The following is a 19,183-nucleotide window of genomic DNA, read 5'->3' on the forward strand; positions in this document are numbered from 1 at the left end:
AGATTCTTGCCCATAAAACAGGCTTAAATATAAAAGAATAGAATTCATACAAAATTCTTAGGCCATAATAAAGTTAAACTAACACTCAATAATAAACAAGATCTCTAGAAAGTACTGAAATATTTGGAAATTACACAACACATTTCTAAATAACCCATAGGTCAAAGAAGATGGAAATTTTAAAAATATTTGAAATAACTGAATATGAAAATACATCATCAATATTTGTGAGATACAGCTAAGCAGTAGTTAGAAAGAAATTTATAGCAATAACTGCTTATGTAAGAAAATAAGAAAAGTGAGAAAATCAGTAACTGAAGTTTTACCTTAAAGAAACTAAAGGAAAAAGAGCTAACTAAACTTAAAGCGAGCATAAGGAAAAATAATAATAATAATTAGAACAGAAATCAATGAAAATAAAAGAAAGAAAAATAGAGAAAATCAACAAAGCAAAAAGCTGGTTCTTTAAAATGATCAACCAAATTAATAAAGTTTTAGCCAGGATGACCAAAAAAAAGAAGATACGACACAAATTATTAATGTCAGGAACGAAAGAAGTATCCTTGTTATTGATCCCACAGACATGAAAATAATATTAAAGGAATAATTCAAACAACACTATGTCCATAAACTTGAAAACTTAAATGAAATAGGATAATTCCTTAAAAGAAAAACTAACAAAACTCACCCAAGGGAAAAAAAGATAACCTGTATAGTCCTATATCTATTTTAAAAATTAAATTTATAGTACAAAACCTTCTGAAAAAGAAAACTCCAGACCCAGATGGTTTCACTGTCAAATTCCACCCAATGTTAAAGAACATAAAACCAATTCTGCACAATCTCTTCCAGAAAATTGAAAGGGAGGATATCCTTGCCAATTAATTTTATGAGTCACATTATGAAAGAAGAAAACTACTGACCAATATCCATCAGGAACATGGATTTCAAAATTCTCACCAAAATATTAGCAAAATAAATCCAATAATACATAAAAAAATTAATACATCTCTACGGGGGTTCATCCCAGGAACACAAGACTGATTTAACATTCTAACATCAATTAATGTAATTTACCATATTAACAGGCTAAATAAAAAACATATCCCTATCTCAACAGATTCAGAAAAAGTGTTTCACTAACCTCTCAACAAACAATGAATAAAAAGATCTACAACTCACATGATACTTAGTGAGGGACTGAATGAGTTCTCCCTAAGTTTGGGAACAAGGCAAGGATGTCCTTTCTCACTACTCCTATCCAACATTTTACTAGAAGTCCTAGACAGTGAAATTAAGTAAGAACAAAAAATTAAAGGCATCCCTGATCATTTATGTATAAAATTTTAAAGAATCTATATACACTAAAAAAATCTCCTACAACTAATAAGTGAGCTTATAGTGTATAAAAGTAAACATAGAAAAGTCAGTAATAAACACTTCGAATTTGAAGTTTAAAAGATAACAATTACATTACTATTTTCCTCCTCCCCAAAATTAAGTACTTTGACCTAAATCTAACAGCCCAATCAAAAGGGATTGTCAGATTGGATAAAAAAGGAAGCTACCCTCAAGAAATCCGCTTTAAAGATAAAGGCAGAAAGACATTAAAAAGATAGAAAATAATATAACATGCTAATACTAATCAAAAGAAAGCTATATAAATATCAGATAGTACATATTTTAGAGGAAAAAGTATAACCAGGTGTAAGTAGTGTCATTTCATAACGATAAAGCAGTCAATTCAGTAAGAGTTTATCAACCTAAATGTTTATCTACCTAATAATAGAGATTTAAAATATAGGAAGCAAAAACTGATAGAGCTGCAAGAAGAAATAGATAAATCCACAATTACAGTTGGAGATATCAATTTATAATTGATAGAGCACATACACAGAAAATCAGTAAGGATATAGAAGATTTGAAAAACACATTCCCAATCAAAACCCCAGCAGGTATTTTTGTAAAAATTAATAAGCTGTTTCTAAATATTATACGGAAACGATAAGAACCTAGAATAGCCAAAATAATTTTTAAAAAGAAGAATGTAATTGGAATTCTATACTACCTGACTTCAAGACTTATTTATTACATTTATTATAAAGCTAAAGGAATCAAGATGAAGTGGTGCTGGCATCAACAAGATAGATAAATAAAATGAAAAACATAAGAGATCTTTGTGACCTTGAATTAAGCAAATATTTCTTAGATATCATACCAAAAGCAGAAACCATATGAGAAAAAAATTAATAAGTTATGAACATCTGTACTTTGAAAAATGTTGTTAACAGCATGAATAGACAATTTACAGACTGGCAGAAAATATTTGCCAGTCACACACTTGACTTGTATCCAAAATATATAATGAGCTCTGAAAATTCAATAATAAGAAAACAAACTACCCAATTTTGTAAATGAGTGCCCTGACTTGGTGAGCACCTTTATGACCATTATTTTGAATTTTATCAGGTTAATCACTTATCTTTGTTTCACTAAGATCTGTTTCTGGAGTTTTATCTTGTTCCTTTGTTTGGAATATATTCCTATGTTCCTTCATTTTCCTTGACCCTTTCTGTTGGTTTCTGTGCAGTAGATAAAACATCCACCCCTCCTAGTCTTGACAGAGTGGTCTTATGGAGGTGATGAACCTTGCCAATCAGCCTGGCCCGTGCTCCTGTCTGTCTCTCAGACCTTTGTGATTCCCAAGCCAACTTCTTTGTTCTCAGTGTCCCCCAGTAGTTGAGACCATGCCAAGACCCATCACCATCCCAAATGGGAGAATCGAATTCAGCACCCAGAGAAAAGCCAGATGATCAGGCATCAAATGGGAAAATATGTAGTTAGGCCCCTTCGAGGGAGAAACTGGTAGGTGGGCATTTCTGCCTGCTCCCTCAGTGCTGAGACATGGGTGGATAGCTGGTTAAGAGCTGCTTCTTTTTGCTCCAGTCCTGTGGGACTCCTGAGTAGAAAACACATTGGCTATCAGAGCTAGGGAGGCAGCCACAAAAGCTTGGGTTCCAGACCTGTATACAAGCTCCTTCCAGGGAGATACTGGCAGCTTGGGGCAGGCATGAGGGAGAGTGGAGGAGGTGTCTGCTGGCTTGCTTGATCTCTGGGGACGGTCTCAGTCAGCCTCTAGATGCTTGCTAAATTAGAAGCCTGACCCTCAGCAGCTTTTGAAGTATGCATATAGACTCCATTCAGGGAAAGGAGAACAATGCATGAACAAAGTGAGAATTTCAACAAAGAGAGAAAATGTTAAAAAGTACCAAACAGAAATCACAGAGCTGAAATACAAAAATGGATAGTCACACATAAAAGAGGGAAACTGGACCCCTATCTTACATCATACAGAAAAATCAACTCAAAATGGATTAAAGAATTGAACCTAAACCTGAAACTTTAAAACTCCTAAAATAAAACGCAGGGTGGTAGGCTCCTTGCCATCAGTCTTGGTGATGATTTTTTGGATTTGACACCAAAATCAAAGGCAACAAAAGCAAAAATAAACAAGTGAGACTACATCAAACTAAAAAGTTTCTCCATAGCAAAGGAAACCATCAACAAAATGAAAAGGCAACCTATGAAATGAGAGAAAATATTTGCAAATCACACATCTGATACAGGGTTAATATCCAAAATATATAAGGAGCTCATACAACTCAACAGCAAAAAAACCCAAACAATCTGATAAGAAAATGGGCAGAGGATCTGAGTAGACATTTTTCCAAAGAATACACAACTAACAGGTACAGGTACATCACTCACCATCAGGGAAGTGCATATTAAAACCACAAGTTATCAACTCACACCTGTTAGAGTGGCTATGATCAAAAAGACAAGCGACAACAAATGCTGGCAAGGATGTGGAGAAAAGGGAACCCTTGTGCAGTGTTGGTGGGAATGTAAATTGGTATAGCCACTATGGAAAACAATATGGAGGGTCCTCAAAAAGTTAAAAATAGAACTAACATATGATCCAGCAATTCCACTTCTGGGGTAAATATCCAAAAGAAATGAAATCACTATCTTGAAGAGATATCTGCACCCCCATGCTCGTTGCAGCATTATTCACAATAGCCAAGATGTGGAAATAAGTGGGTGAATAGATAAAAGGTTGTGATATATAAATATGTTTTATTCAGCCATTAAAAGAAAGAGGAAATCCTGCCATTTGTGAAGTCATGGAAGGACCTTGAGGGCATTATTCTAAGTGAAATAAGTCGGACAGAGAAAGACAAATACTGTATGATCTCACTTATATATGGAATCTAAAAAAGCCAAACTCATAAAAACGGAGACTAGAATGGTGGTTGTCAAGGCCTGAGGGGTGGGGAAATGCAGAGATGTTGGTCAAAGAGAACAAATTTCCAGTTATAAGATGAATAATTTCTGGGGATCTAATGTACATCACGGTGGTACTTGAAAGTTGCTTGGAGAATAGATCATAAATGTTCTGACCATTAAAAACAAATGGTAATTATGTGATGCAATGGAGATGTTAGCTAACCCTATGGTGTTAATCATTTTGCAATATATCAGTATTGTTAATATATTAAATCAACATGTACACCTTAAACTTTCACAATATTATATATCAATTATATCTCAAAAAATTTCTAAAAAATATAATTGAAAATTATTTTTAATGATTTTCAGCCGGTTGTTCTATTGGGTTATTCTTCAGTTTTGTTGAAGGCAAAGAATTGGAAACCAACTAAATTGCAGGATGATTTGATCATTCACTTTGTCAGTACCAATTCCGATGTATGAAATTGTCTCTTGTTTGGAAGATCAGAAATTTTTACTCCCCAAAGTAATGCCCCATAGTAACATTACTGATAAATGAGAGATAAGTCTTCCTTTTGTAAGGTTATTCAAGAGCAATTGTGAAAAGGAGGATGGGAAAGGAGAATCTGCTTGACTACAAAGGCTTTTACAGATATATTAGTAAAAAGTACCTTCAGCAGTTGAGGATGTGGAGTTTGGTTCCCTTGAAACTATAGCTGTCTCCCATTTAGAAAATCTTCATTAACTTGCATGTACTCCAATTTGAGGACTGCTGTTGTATCCAGTACTTCAATTCCTTTTACAATATCCCCCACTAAGCGTTCATCCAGTTTTGCTTGAAGGCTTCCCAATTGGAAAGCTACTTCCTAAGGAAATTCATTTCATTTTTAGTTGTATCTACTTAAAATTATCCCTTAAACATGTTCTTTGAGTTAAGCCAGAATCTACCTCCTTGTAGTTTTCATCAATTGATTAGTATACTGAAAATGTCCAATTATTTTCTGCCTTTAAGGTCTTTCCTATATTTGAAGATAGCTTTCATGTTCTCCCCAAGTGTCCTCTAAGCTAGACATCTCTTTACCTGCTCCAAGAAGATAATTTCAAGTCTGCTTACCATCCTGATCACCTTTCTTTGGAATGGCACCAGTTTCTGAATGATCCTTTTAAAATCTGAGATCCAGCACTCAACATAGTTAGTTTTCTACATGTGGTTTGGCCAGTGTAAATAGTGTGAGACTATCATGGCTTACGTTTATATTTACTTTTTGTCTTGGCAGCTCTATTATACTGTTAACTCATAATGAGCTTAGAGGCAACTAAAATTCTAAGCACTCTTTCCCTGATTCTGTAAAATTATTTTCTAGACACAGGGTAAGACTTTGAATATCCTTGTCTAATTTTCTTTTGGCTAAGTTTGTTTCAGTGACAGCCTGTTGAAATCTTTTAAAATCCTGATTTTAAAATAGTCCCATTTAGTATGGGGCTATTCATCTTGGTTTTATGCTGTCTAAAAACTCTTAGATCAATTTTATCCAAGTTATCTATCAATAACACTGTTAAGTGAGGACAGACAAAGCTGTGCATCACACTCGTAGATATCCTTTGCTGACTGGCATGATATTTTATAGTATTAGTTATATTATACCATAAAAAAGCACCCTCTTGCAAAGGATATTTAATATTGATCACCCAACTGAATTACCCTTCAGCCTATCTTAATTTAAGTATTATCCTTGAAAGGCTTGTATACCTTCTAGGCAAACAGTGAACTCTGTCTCTGAAAATTCTAACTTTGATTCTAGTTGCCAGGGATACTGTATTGAATATGACAATGTTTCTACCCTCTTGGTGCTTAAATTCTAGCGGGAGAAAGATAATAAATAAACAATTAATAAGTAAACAGATAAAAAAAGCAAGATAACATAAAACTGATTAAGTGATATGAATAAAATTAAACAGGTTAATGGGATAGAAAGTCACTAGGTGGCTGTTTTAGATTAAGTGGTTAGAGAATGCCTCCTCTGGGTGACTTTTAAGTTGGACTTGAATGATCAGAAGGAGCCAGCCTTGCAAAGATCAGGAGTAGGAAAGAAGTTAAGGAAAAAGGTCAAGGTAAGTAGGAAGAATAAATACGAGAGTAGGGAGCTATCCCAGCTATTTTGCAATCCTACTTTCTCTAGGTAGGTCATCTAGTTATCCTCACCTCTACCAGAAAGATACACTAGTGCCAGTAGCTAACCAGGCACCCACTACCCTATAGTTATACCTCTGGACTAATATAACCCATTCTGGAGGGTGAGGGTCGGGAAGGGGTGGGTGGCTATACCACCTGCTAGAGACTAAGGTAATGAGAAATCATAAGCCACTACGACTACCTTTATTCAATGGTCACAACAATCCCAAATTCTCAATAACTTTTTAAAGAGCCTATGGTTGATCATAGGGGAAAAGAAAAATAGAGTGAAGAATTAATGCAATTTCACGACTACTGGAAACATAAGTCAAAAAAGTACACTCTACACTCAGAGACTAGCATAAGCAAAGGTTTACCACTTCCACAGATAAGTGGAAAATCTGAGAATGTGTTCATGGCACATAATTCAATTTTGCTATAGCACAGGACATAAGAAGATCACCAAGATAAAATATAAACACAGGTTGGGGAAATTTCACTGAATACTTTTTATGCCAAGTAGATGAACTTGATTCTTTAAGAAACTGAAAGCCACTGAAAGTTTTTTTGAGGATGGTAGTGACTGATCTAGAAGCTCGGTGTGGGAGTAGGGAGAGCAGTTAGAAAGCTATTGTAATAATTCAGTTAAGAACTAACAATTGATTGAATGTAAGTAAGGAATAAATCTGTTGGTGATTACTTTTCAAAATGCTAAATGTCTACAGTTGACAAGAATACAGTAAAACTTTAGTATATTGCTGGTGGAAGTGGAACTTGGACTTTTCTGGTGTATAATTTAATGGGATTGGCCAAAAGAGACAAGGGAAAAGAGGTCAAAAAGACCAGAGGACTGATAGATATCAAGAATGAGAAAACAAGTTATTGAACATGATTATGAGGTTTCTGGACTGATTGCACAAGATGATCAGACCGTTAACAGAAATGAGAAAGCAGATGATGGAAAAGAGCAGGAAAACAGACTCAAAAGGCCGTGAGGACCTGTCCTGGCTTCATCTTTGAGATACTGTGTGACCTTGGGCAAACTCACTTTAACTTAGTGACTTTATTTACAGACATAAAATGGTGGCAGCAGAGGGCTGTTGAAATAGATTACCTCACCTATCCTTTCCAGCTGGACAACCTGAGCTTTTAGGTTGTGGCTGTGAATCACATTATTTAAGCTTTTAATTTCAGATAAATCTTTTAAATTAGACTATAAGCAATTTTAAGACAGAGACTTATTAGCTTATTCTGTCTACCATATAAGCTTTATTTTGTAACTAACAAATAAATAAAGGGTTATAAATATATGGTCTTTATAAAACATTTGATGTTAATAGAAGGATATAACTACATCTGCTTCCTCTCATATTTCTCTAATACTGCATATATATTTTTGTGTGTGTGTTTACGAAAATCTGAGATTGTACTATAGTTTTGTAGCCCGTTTTTCAGCATTACAGACTGACTCATTTCCTGTACGTCCTTATATATTCAAAATCATGTTTTTTAGTAGCTTTTATATGGATGTAAGGATGGCCATAATCAATTGGTACTGATTGTATACTTTGATGTGTTGAGGTAAACACATTTGTATGTAAATCTTAATGCATATCCGTCCCTTATTTTCCCAAGATAAATGTCTAGACCTGAAATGTCTAAAGAGCATAGTTTTAAAGCATCTATTTTCAAACTTTACTCCAAGAAACTTGTCCATTACACTCCCACCAGTAATACACTAAAGTGCGTTTTGCAGCATTCTTGCCAAATGTAGATTTTTAAAATATTTAAAAAGCAATTCCAAACAAATGAAAAACGGCGTTTCATTTTAATTTGTATTTGAACATAGAAAAGTAAAACATTCTTCTATGTTTATTGTAATTTTGTATTTCTTTCTAGTCAAGAATTCTATTTAATCTATGAAGATTTACTTTTTCAATTTTGTCATTTAATTATGTCTTTAAGATTTTATATAGTCACGGTCTCAACTTTTCATCTTTCATACCTGTTCCAAAAACTTGTTTACTATTTGTATTTTGGCTTATGTATTTTGAAACACACAAGTTGTAAGTGATAATGTATTCAGTGTCTTTCAGCTCAGTTTTTTTATTCTTAAAAATGTCTTCTTAGGTTACATATGATCACCTACATTTTCTTATAGCTCTTTTACCTTTTATTACATATATGTAATACTAATCCATCACCAATTCGATGCATGGTAATTTCTTTACGATGTGGACATAAAGTAAAACTTCTGATTTTTAAATGTTTTCATTACAGTTGGCTACTCTTGTCAACTTTCTTATTAGTTCTTAGCTATTCATAGATAAGGTTATTAGCTATTCAGTTTCTCTAGAGTTTTCCAGGTAAGAATTTATCTGCAATTCAGTGTAATTTATTTTTTAATAGTTCAGACCTCTCATTGCTTTTTGTTTCACTGAGAATTTCCACGACAACGTTAGGGGGAAAAAACCCAGTGGTAATGGTATGAATCCTCGTCTTGTTCATTTTTATATACCTTAGAGCGTTTGGAACGCGTTCTGACATCGAACTTCAAATTTATCGAAGAGATGAGTGATCGAAAGTTTTCTAGCGAATTAAACATATTTAATCTTCACAAATTTGGAACGTAAACACTATTGTCCCCATTTCACAGATGGAGAAATTTGGGTTCAAGAAGGTTACACAACTTACATAAAGTCTGAGGGCTATTTTAAGAAAAATCTCTCCTTGATTCCAAGATCTTTTCCTGTTATGTGAACAGTGGCCACCAGGGTCCTAGAAGAAAGCTTGCTCTGGCATCGCTGGTCTGTTCCTTCCCTTCCCCACCTTCGAACAGAATATTAAGATTGCCAAGGTCCCAAGAGGCACGGACAGCTGGGCTGGTTCTCCGCTGTAGCCAACGCCAACCCTGCGGCGAGGCGGGCTCTCACAGTACAATCTACGTGATTCCCAAGGTTTTCTAGGCGATGGGCAGGTCAGAGTTTACAGCGTAGCTGATGGCGCCTGCCTGTCTTGGAAGCCACCTCCCAGCCCTCAAACCGAGGGAAAGCCCAGGTTCTCCGTAGCGCGCTGGTTTGCCGGTCTTCAAGGCTGAGCAGCCTCTCAGCTCCGGTCGCCTCCTGTCTGCCCCCTGCAGGCCAGCCGGTGGGACTGCTCAGGGGACGGCCGGGGCCTGGAGCCCAGGGGGCGAAGAGCGCTGGGTCGGCTTCCGCCATTCCACAAACTGCAGGCCGGCCTCCTCGCCGCGGAGACAGCGGGCCATGGCGCGGGTGCTGATCGTGGGCGCAGGGCTGACAGGAAGCTTGTGCGCAGCGCTGCTGAGGAGGGAGACGGCCCGTCCTCCGCACCTCACTGTGTGGGACAAGGCCGGGGACTCAGGTGGGTTGTCTAGCGGCCGAAACCGGGAAAAGGAAGCCGGCGCGGCCCCTGGCTTCGGAGGAGGCGTGGGCCCCACCAGAGACAGTCTGTGAAGAAAATCTCGCGACTCGGCTTCCAACTCGGCCCGGAAGTGGCTGGCGCGGGGCGCGCCTCGTCATGTGACCGGAGACTTCCGCCTTCCCGGAAACGGCCTGAGAAGGGGCGAGGGTGGGGGCGGCGACCCCGGCGGGGCTGGGGGCGGGGCAGGAGTGCCGCGCATTTGTGGAGGCGAGGCCTGGTGGGCTTGGGAGGAAGCCTGAGCAGAGTTTGCCAAGTTTGGGCGTCCCGCTGTCGCTAATAAATGGATTTCTGTCTTTACGTGTCTGTGCCATTGCAGCTTTCTCCAGATTATGAGGATCCCAAAATGCCCATTGACCAAGACTTTCCGAAGATCTAGTTTACCGAAACCTGTTATTCTCATGAAACCTTACTGCAAGAGTGAAAGAGCGTTCACTGATTCATTCATTCTGACATCTCATTCATCATTTTATTTTATCCATTCATTCATTCCTTTTATTCAAATTAGTAAGTATAGGTACCAGGCACAGTGCTGAACCCTGCTGCATTATTCATGATTCCATTTTAAAAAATATCTTACAATCAGCGAACAAATTCTCTAACTACTTCCTGATAATGTTAGACGATAAAGCCTTCAACTTAAAAAAAAATGTTCTTTAATACGTCTGTCAAGTAATCCATCTGGGGTAATCTGAGGTGAATAGCATTAATCGCAAAAGGCTCATTCTAATGCACTAAGATATTTTCTTGTGGATTAATTCAAGGAGGAAGAATGATTACGGCCAGCAGTCCTCATAATTCACAGTGCACAGTCGACTTGGGTGCTCAGTACATCACGTGCACTTCTCATCATGCCAAAAAACACCAAAGGTGAGTTATTTAAAAGGGGTGGAATCAGTCTTACAAGTCGTATAATGTAAAAAGATATATAATCATCCATCTTTAACATGGTTAAACTTTGCATTTTGTAACATAGTGAAATTATTATGATATTACCATTGTTGATGGTATTTGCAGAAAAAGTTAACCTGAGTAAAGTGGGAAAACGATAATACCTGCCTCGTGGGGTTGTTGTGAAGATCAAGATGAGATTTATTTGTAACATAGTAAGGACTCAATAAAGATGAGTTACTACATTGGTGTTGAGGAAGAGGAAAAATAGCGGCAATGGAAGTCAATCCTAATCTAATCTAATCTAATCTAAAAATTGTTGTGGTGAATACCTTTCTGTTTATCTTTGCTGACTTTAATTTTGAAATATATGAGAGAATAGGCCTTTGGCTAATGTCAGCAAAAGATCTATGGATTCTGAAAACATTCCTGTTTTTCACCTGATTTATGTTTTATTTAACACGGAACATACTTTGAGTTGATCATATGAAGATTTCTAGTTATTTAGGATTATAATCCCTAAGAATTCTTAGAAAAGAATATAGTATTTTAGAGCTAATTATAGTATATAATTATGTTATAATATAATCATTTATTTCAGTTTTTATGATGAACTGTTAGCTCATGGTGTTTTGAAGCCTCTGACCTCTCCTATTGAAGGAATGGTGATGAAAGACGGAGAATGTAACTTTGTGGCACCTCAAGGAGTTTCTTCAATTATTAAGCATTATTTGAAAGAATCAGGTAGGAATAGAATTCCCTCTTTCTTCTTTTAAAATTAGCATTTTAAAATAAAAGTTATACACATAATTAAATATTAATACTATAAAGTTATAAAGTAAAGTAGATGTTCTTCTGTTTAGCACTCAATAGCTGGTTTTCTTCCCATGAAGTAATTGCTGATATGAACCAAACGAGGTGTAGAATGGTTTATGTAAAATAATCTTGTGTGTAATATTTTTTAAAAGAATAAGTATAAACACATCTGAATAGATAAACAGAGACAGCCATATAGATCAATAGATAGATGCATAAACATTTTTCTGGAAGCAGACTTTGGCAGTTGTTATCAGTGATTAAATCATGGCATGACATTTCTGAATCTGCTTCCTTATCTGTGAAAATGATTGGTATAATGTATATCAAGTGCTTGATGACTTGGCATATAGTAGGTGCTTCATGAAAGATAGCTTTGGTCATTATTATTATTAATTGTAGTAGTATTCTTTTTTTCCCCAGGGAAGACATTTATAGGGAGATGCAAGGGTGCCAGAAGGGAGGAATTTCTACTAAATGAGAAAGAAGGTAAAGAAAGTGAACCCCAGCGGGTATAGAAGACAAACTTCACCCTCACCATTTTATTCACCTGAGTGGATCCAGTTTGTGACTCTTCTCTTCCCCCTTATTCATATGGAAAATCCTGATTCTGTGAATGTGATTTTGCTTTTGGAACAGGTGCTGATATCTGCTTCAGACAATGTGTAACCCAGATCAACCTGAGAAATGACAAGTGGGAAGTCTCTAAGGAAACGGGCTCCCCTGAGCAGTTTGATATTGTTGTCCTCACGATGCCAGTTCCTCAGATTCTGCAGCTTCAAGGTGACATCACAAACTGTGAGTCTCAGCCTGTGCCCTTTACCTCAGGGAATGAGATTTCTTTGATAGAGCATCAATTCATTTTAACTTTCTTAGCAAAGGGTATATTACGGATTCTAGAGATTTGCATGTTTTAAAAACTGATATTATGGCCTGGTTCTTGATATTAGTCTAGGTCAAACCGAAACCTGTAGAATTTTTTTTTAAAGCAGTTAAAAGTTGAACATTGTTCTTGTTGCCCTTGCCTTTAAGAAGTAAGTATTTTTGATGGATATGCAGTTGTTGGGCCTAAAAGAAGAGCAGTCTCTTTGTGGCCATCCTGGAGAAAAGGGTTTTGTGGCACAAGAATTGATTATGTGAGCCCCTGGAAAACCTCATCTTGGACTGCTCTTGAATATGAGTCTCATATTCTTCCTTGCTTGGGCCTCATTGGCTCACATTTTACCTGTCATCTTCCTCCTCCTTTTCAAAAAACAGCTTTGAGATATAATTCACATACCGTACAATTCATCTATTTAACGTGTAGATTTCAGTGGTATTTAGTATTCACCTCAGTATGAGGAATTAGTTAATGTCTTCTCTCTGTGTTTTCTAGAGAACCCTAAATGCCCTTTTGTTTGATTATTAAGCATCTTCACGCTCTATGACAGACATCCTTTTACAAAGCCAAATATTGCCATCTAGTGGATCCGGTGTATACTACAGTTCCCTTCAGAATTTTGAAACTAGAGAACACTATGAAGGTGGTGGAAATATAGAATATATATAAAACTATAATATAATTCACAAAACCCCGTAACATCACAAGGAAATAAATTTAGGCCCATTATAATTAACCAACTTACCCAAAAGTGCTAGCTAATTGGTGGTAGAATGAAGGCTGTGCTACAGGTCTTACATTCGTACACACTATCAGCAGCCCCGTGTCCTTGGCTTTCTTTGTGCTTTTCTTCTCATTCTTTCTCTCTGTCTTTATAGATCATGACTAACCTTTAGGATCGACAAAATTACCATCTTTTATATGAAAGACTTCCCTTTTGATTAGAGCGTCGTCTGGATTTTCCCTTAATCAACTCTCTCTATTCTGCTTTTTATAGAAGAAACAGAGCTACTTTTTTTTTTTTTTTTGGCAATTACTTATTACATTTATTACATTCTCTCAGTTTGGAGAACAGGGAAGCTTTATGGATCGTGGTTCACCTTCTAGATCTATAACTGTGCTACTCTTTCTATATTACTCTTACAAAGATTATCTTACTTAATCCTCACAATGATCCCGAGACATTATTATTATTACTATTATTATTGTTTCCATTCTTGGTGGTAATGCTGTGATATGAACCTTAGCAGTGTGACTCCAGAGCCCACACTCTTAACTACTGCTGTACATTGCTCTCGAGTATGTGCTTCATCTTAGACTGTCCTGTTACTGATTGTCTTATGTGGGTATGAGTTCCTATAGTGTCCTGCTTATTCTTGATCACCATGTTTTCCAAACTTGCCTAAGGAAGATTGATAGTTAAAAAAATTTAAGGGGTACTTTTGAGCAGATTTTGGTTCCTAGGGTCTGGGTAGGGCCCAGGAATCTGCATCTTTAACAATTCCCCATGGGAATTTTTTCCTCCTAGTTAGGCCTGTTTGAGACGTTCTGCCCTACTATAATACTCATCAGATTTTATTGTGATCCTTATTTTTCAGTGTCTTCCCCACTAAGCCGTAAAATCCATGAAGAAAGGGGTCCTATAGGCCACTCTGTCCCCACCCAGCATCAAGTACCATGTTGCATGCAGACCCACCCACCACTAGTATTGTTCAAGCAATATCTGCCAAATGAGTGTGCATCTGTTTTATTTTCTCGACTTATTTCCAACTTCTCAGAAGCCCCTTGAAGAAGATAATCTTAGAATCTACTGGTTCTGACTTGGTACCTGGTTCATGGTGCTAGGACAAAAGGGTGAACCTTGGAAGGCTCATAGAATTTTAGGACTAGAAGGAAGCTTGAGGTTCACTGCTTCGTCTCCTCTGGTTTTAGAGATGTGGAATGTGAGACATAATCTGCCCTATACAAGATCACACAATTTATTAGGGGCTGGGAAGGAGATAAGATGGTTGAGAAAAAAGGAGACACCTTCAAATATTATTGTCTTGATTTCATGTTTCCTACACATTTAAACTGAGCTCTTCATCAGGCTGTGCTGGAACATCTGGGCCTGAAATCCACACACTTCTATTCTCTGCCGTGGTTCTTCCATTCTCCTGCTAGGAAAGTAGTAGAGGCAGTGGAAAGGATGTGGGATTAACATTGTAAAATAAAACAGTTGAGATATGGTGAGTGATTATGAGGAATGAGGAGCATGGAAGGTCTCTTTCCCCTGCACAATGCTGCCTCCTACATGGGGCTCCTCAGATTTTCTCCCACATGCTTAGATTAAAGGAATGCATGTTTTTAAGGTCTCCAGATGAATATGTTCCCTTAATAGTTTGGTATGCTATCTCACATCCTTAAAACCAGAATGTTATTTTTTTTCTTATTAAAGAAAGAAGCAAACAAACTAGGTCTGGTGCTGGAATCTCCCTGTGAGTGTCACTCCTTCTATCCCTAGGTATACTCATATGCATTCTTGCTCCACTAAGATGAATACATAGAGATGAGAACCATATTCATTTGAGCAGAAACATGCTGGTATAGCTCCATGGGGAAAATGTGCTAGTCTTGCCCTGCCCATACCCCCGAAAACACTGCTAATTTTGGACCAAAGGCCTCAAGCTGCCAATATCATTTCCGGAAGCAGAAGAATGAAAACAAAAGTTGGGTCTGTGCAGAGCATGTGGCCACAAATCAGAAGAGTCACCAAGAGGAAAGTTGAGAGACGCAAGTAGAGTCATGGCGTTAGTCTCCTTTCTTCAGGAATCCTGGTCTATTCTGGGTTCCTTGGATGAACCAGACATTCTCTTTCTGTGCATTTGCTCACAAAGCTCCCCTTGCCTGGAATAATTTGATACCCTCTATATTCTGCCTCCTTCAGGATCCAGCACTGTGCCTATGAATTTTTCAGAGGCTTCTCTGATGCTTAACTTCAGGGAAAGCACTTCAGAGACTTCTTTAGCACTTGGTCGTTATGCTTCTTATTTAGCTCCTATCATTGGGTACTTTGTAGAGGGTAGTTAAGAGCATGGATTGAGAAAGCCAGGATTTGTAACTTAGCTCTGCCACTTACAGTCTGGGTGACTTCGGGCTGGTCTTCCTCTCTGAGCTTCGGTTTCCACGTTTATAAAATGAGGATAAATAACATTATCTACCACACATAGGCTTATAGTGAAGATTAAATGAGGGGCCTGCCCCGTGGCCAAGTGGTTAAGTTCGTGCTCTGCTTTGGCAGCCCAGGGTTTCGCTGGTTTGGATCCTGGGTGCAGACATGGCACCACTTGTCAGGCCGTGCTGAGGTGGCACCCCACATAGTGCAACCAGGGGCACTCACAACTAGAATATACAACTGTGTACTGGGAGGCTTTGGAGAAAAGAAGAAATAAAACAAGATTGGCAACAGATGTTAGCTCAGGTGCCAATCTTAAAAAAAAAAGATTAAATGAGATCATCTGAGTAGAGGACTTTTAAGTGTGCCAGGCATATAGTAAGCACATAGCTATTATTAATACTTCCTGTAACTTTTTAATGCTTGTGACTTCTTTACCATTAAGGAAAAGGTCTAAGATGTCTGTTTAAAGAGGAGTAAGCTTGGTGTTGGGGATAAACAAAGGTAATTATTTTATTTCTAGGGTTTTACAAATAGGATACATTCCAGACATATTCATTGTTGTGAAAGAACATGACAATTACCTTGAAAACTCTAGATTAATTAACATTTTTTTTTTGTAAAGCGGAGCGGGTGAACTACTTGTCCATGGGGCAGGCCCCATACATTAAATAACTTTTAATTAATGAATTCGTCACTTTTGTAAGAGAAGTTAGTCATTATCTGAGCTTTTTGCAAGTCAACAGTGACTTTTTATGAAAGCTACCTCTCTTAGAGGGAGGTACAACTTCATTCCTCCCCTGGCTTTCCTCACCCCACATCCCCAAACATGTACCTGAGTGGAGGGAGTAAACACCTTATCATAGCATCTGCTCCCACCCATGTGACCTCCTTGCACACTGTTCACAGGATCACCCATGTCTCTGAGGAAGCATCATGATGGGAATATTTCTTGTGTCCTCGTGTCCCTGACATTTTGCTAAATGCTAAGTCAAATAAATTGAGAAGACGCAATGCACATTTGATAGGTGTTCTCATGAAGCTGTGCATGTGGGCAGAAAATTAACAGATGAGCTTTACTTCTGGCAGATGTAAAAGTGATGTGTTAGGGGAAACTGATGTGAAAGCATGCTTATAAGATGATGTGGTCTGAGCTCTTGGGTGCGTTAGGAAATGGGTAGGAGTCTCTGTAGACTATTCATATTTATCAGTCAAATGTGTGCCTAAAAAAAGGCAGCTGGAAAAGCCTGGATATCAATAGAAAGGATATTGGAGATACAATGGGAAACATTATTTGCCCTTGTGCAAAACAATGATGTATTTGTACCCAGAATACTGTGTGGTCACCTTGAGTTAGAGTGTACAACACTAGGGTGCAAGGAATGTCTGTTCTTTTAATCCTCTAAATTGACAAATTATCTTCTCTGAGCATCTTTCCACCTACTTGGTGGGAAACCCAACATCAGTCATCATTACAGCTTCTTCTCTTCCCTTTGGGATCACACAGGAATCTCAGGCTTTTGTAGTGCCAGAAAACTGGGGAGGCATTGGGCCTCAGTCCATAAGGTTGTAATCATTACTGCTGCTCTTCTGCTTTGCAGGGCTTGGGCCCAGCCTTAGTCCTCTGACATCGGTTAGACATGTTGCCTTGTGTGGACTCAGGGATGCCTCTCATGGAAAACATTGTACTGACACTGAGATCTTTCCACGGCTCTCTAGGCTGAGAGGCATGCTCCACAGGCATTCTGCAGAAAGATCCCACCTGGGCAGGACACACAAGTGGGAGCTGAGTCTCTACCATGGACAGGAATCCCCCAACCCCAGTCCCTTAAATGTTAGGTCAGGAATTCTCAACCTCCCTTCCTGGTTGTTTTTCTCTACCTTAAAGCACTCATCTCCACAGCCTACTCTCCAATTTTCAGTGATCCACCAGGTTAATCCACCTTAAAATCCTGCAAGAGAAAGACACTTTACTTTCTCATGTGTGTGCCTGTGTTATCATCCCAACCTTTAAAAACATAATGCTGAGCAGCTCTTCCCTACATTGGAGGGTAGGGAGAATTAGTTTTCCCTAAATAACTCACCTTGGCAGATTCTTTAATTCCTGGTTGCTATATAATAGCAAAATGTGATAAAACTACAGAAGGTCTCAAGAAGGCAAACTCTAATAGTCAAAGGAACACATCCATATGTGAATATAGGCTAAAGGAAATTAAAACTTCTTTATGCAGAAATATATCCCTGGCTCTACAATGGAGATTCATGATGGCAGTAGACTTAGATATAGATATATGTGTGCATGTACATATACAGTCATGTGTCACTTAAAAATAGGAATATCTTCTGAGAAATGTGTCGTTAGGCAATTTCGTCATTGTGCGAACATCATGGAGTATACTTATACAAACCTAGACGATATAGCTTACTACACAGCTAGGCCATATCATACTAATATTATGAGACCACTGTCCTATATGTGTTCTATCGTTCACCAAAACATCGTATGTGGCGCCTGACTGTATATTTGGTTATAAATTAGGAGAACATGGAATTGTTTTTAAAATTCTAGAATACAGCCACCAAAGGTGGAACAGCAGCATTTAAGCCTTAAGGTAGATAGTTTTAGATTATGGAATTGCTGCTATACTTTAATGTAGAGAACTTTTCAATCCAATGAAATATTTATTTGACTGAATCTAAAAAAAATTGCTACTTTGCTTATATTTTAAAAATGATAGCACTTGTTCACCCAAGGTGTAATAGTTTAAAAGTTTGAGTAAATTCACAGATGGTAGGTTTTAATGAATTGTTAGAGATCCTGGGGGTACATTTCTAACTTTCTAAAGATGCTCTAGTCAATAACCACTTTCTTAGTAGTTACCTATGTACTTAGCCCTCCCCTTCTCTCATGTTGTGCTTCTAGCAAGCGGAACAAAGCTCCTCATGCCATTCCTCACTCTGTTCTTTCCAATCTCTGGCTACATACTCTGGCTTCAGATATCCTACCATCAATTTGCACCTTAATGCTTCTTAAGGTACGTAAAATTTCTCAGTATCTTTTTTCTTTTTATACTATGTGGGTTTTTTCTATTTTAAATTTATTTTATAGTAAATATACTGTACTGATAAAAAATTTTAAAGTAAAAGCAAAATCCACTCATAATTCCAGCCTCATCAATACTAACCCAGTTAATACATGTTTCTAGATTTTTTTTCCCTAGATTTTGTTTCCCCTGAGCCAACATCTGTGCCCATCTTCCTCTACTTTGTATGTGGGAGGCCTGCCACAGCATGGCTTGAGAAGTGATACATAGGTCCGCACCTGGAATCCGAACCAGCGAACCCCAGGCCACCAAAGTGGAATGTGCAAACTTAACCAATGCACCACCAGGCTGGCCCCTGTTTTTAAATATTTTTAAGGTAGAAATAAAAAATATATATATAGAAATATAAATATATGTATCTATATATTTATATATATATATATAAATATATATTTTGCTGATGAAGATTTGCCCTGAGCTATCATCTGTGCCAGTCT

The 19,183-nt window shown here is 37.6% G+C and overlaps 2 protein-coding genes across 7 annotated transcripts in view; one reads left to right on the top strand and one right to left on the bottom strand.

Annotated features, from left to right (window-relative positions):
- Window positions 1-9,290, bottom strand: part of LIPJ (lipase family member J) — a 49,193-nt gene extending 39,903 nt beyond the window's left edge. For 2 of the 4 annotated variants that reach the window (XM_070487612.1, XM_070487607.1), the window contains exons 1-2: window positions 8,982-9,117; window positions 4,962-5,156 (exon numbers count right to left, since the gene is read on the bottom strand). The gene's annotated coding sequence lies outside the window, so the exon portion shown is untranslated. Of the gene's footprint in view, window positions 1-4,961; window positions 5,157-8,981; window positions 9,118-9,157 lie in introns of those variants that run through there. The other 2 variants (XM_044754794.2, XM_070487625.1) reach the window with 2 other exon arrangements.
- The window catches only part of RNLS (renalase, FAD dependent amine oxidase), a 253,211-nt gene continuing 239,207 nt past the window's right edge, over window positions 5,180-19,183 (top strand). For 2 of the 3 annotated variants that reach the window (XM_044754831.2, XM_070487634.1), the window contains exons 1-4: window positions 5,180-9,844; window positions 10,666-10,771; window positions 11,394-11,536; window positions 12,248-12,406. In XM_044754831.2, coding sequence (XP_044610766.2) covers window positions 9,727-9,844; window positions 10,666-10,771; window positions 11,394-11,536; window positions 12,248-12,406 — 526 coding nt within the window. In that variant the 5' untranslated portion in view covers window positions 5,180-9,726. Of the gene's footprint in view, window positions 9,845-10,220; window positions 10,409-10,665; window positions 10,772-11,393; window positions 11,537-12,247; window positions 12,407-19,183 lie in introns of all 3 variants that reach the window. The other variant, XM_070487629.1, reaches the window with a different exon arrangement.

This window comes from Equus asinus, chromosome 2, assembly GCF_041296235.1.
Source record: "Equus asinus isolate D_3611 breed Donkey chromosome 2, EquAss-T2T_v2, whole genome shotgun sequence".
Classification (NCBI taxonomy): Eukaryota; Metazoa; Chordata; class Mammalia; order Perissodactyla; family Equidae; genus Equus; species Equus asinus.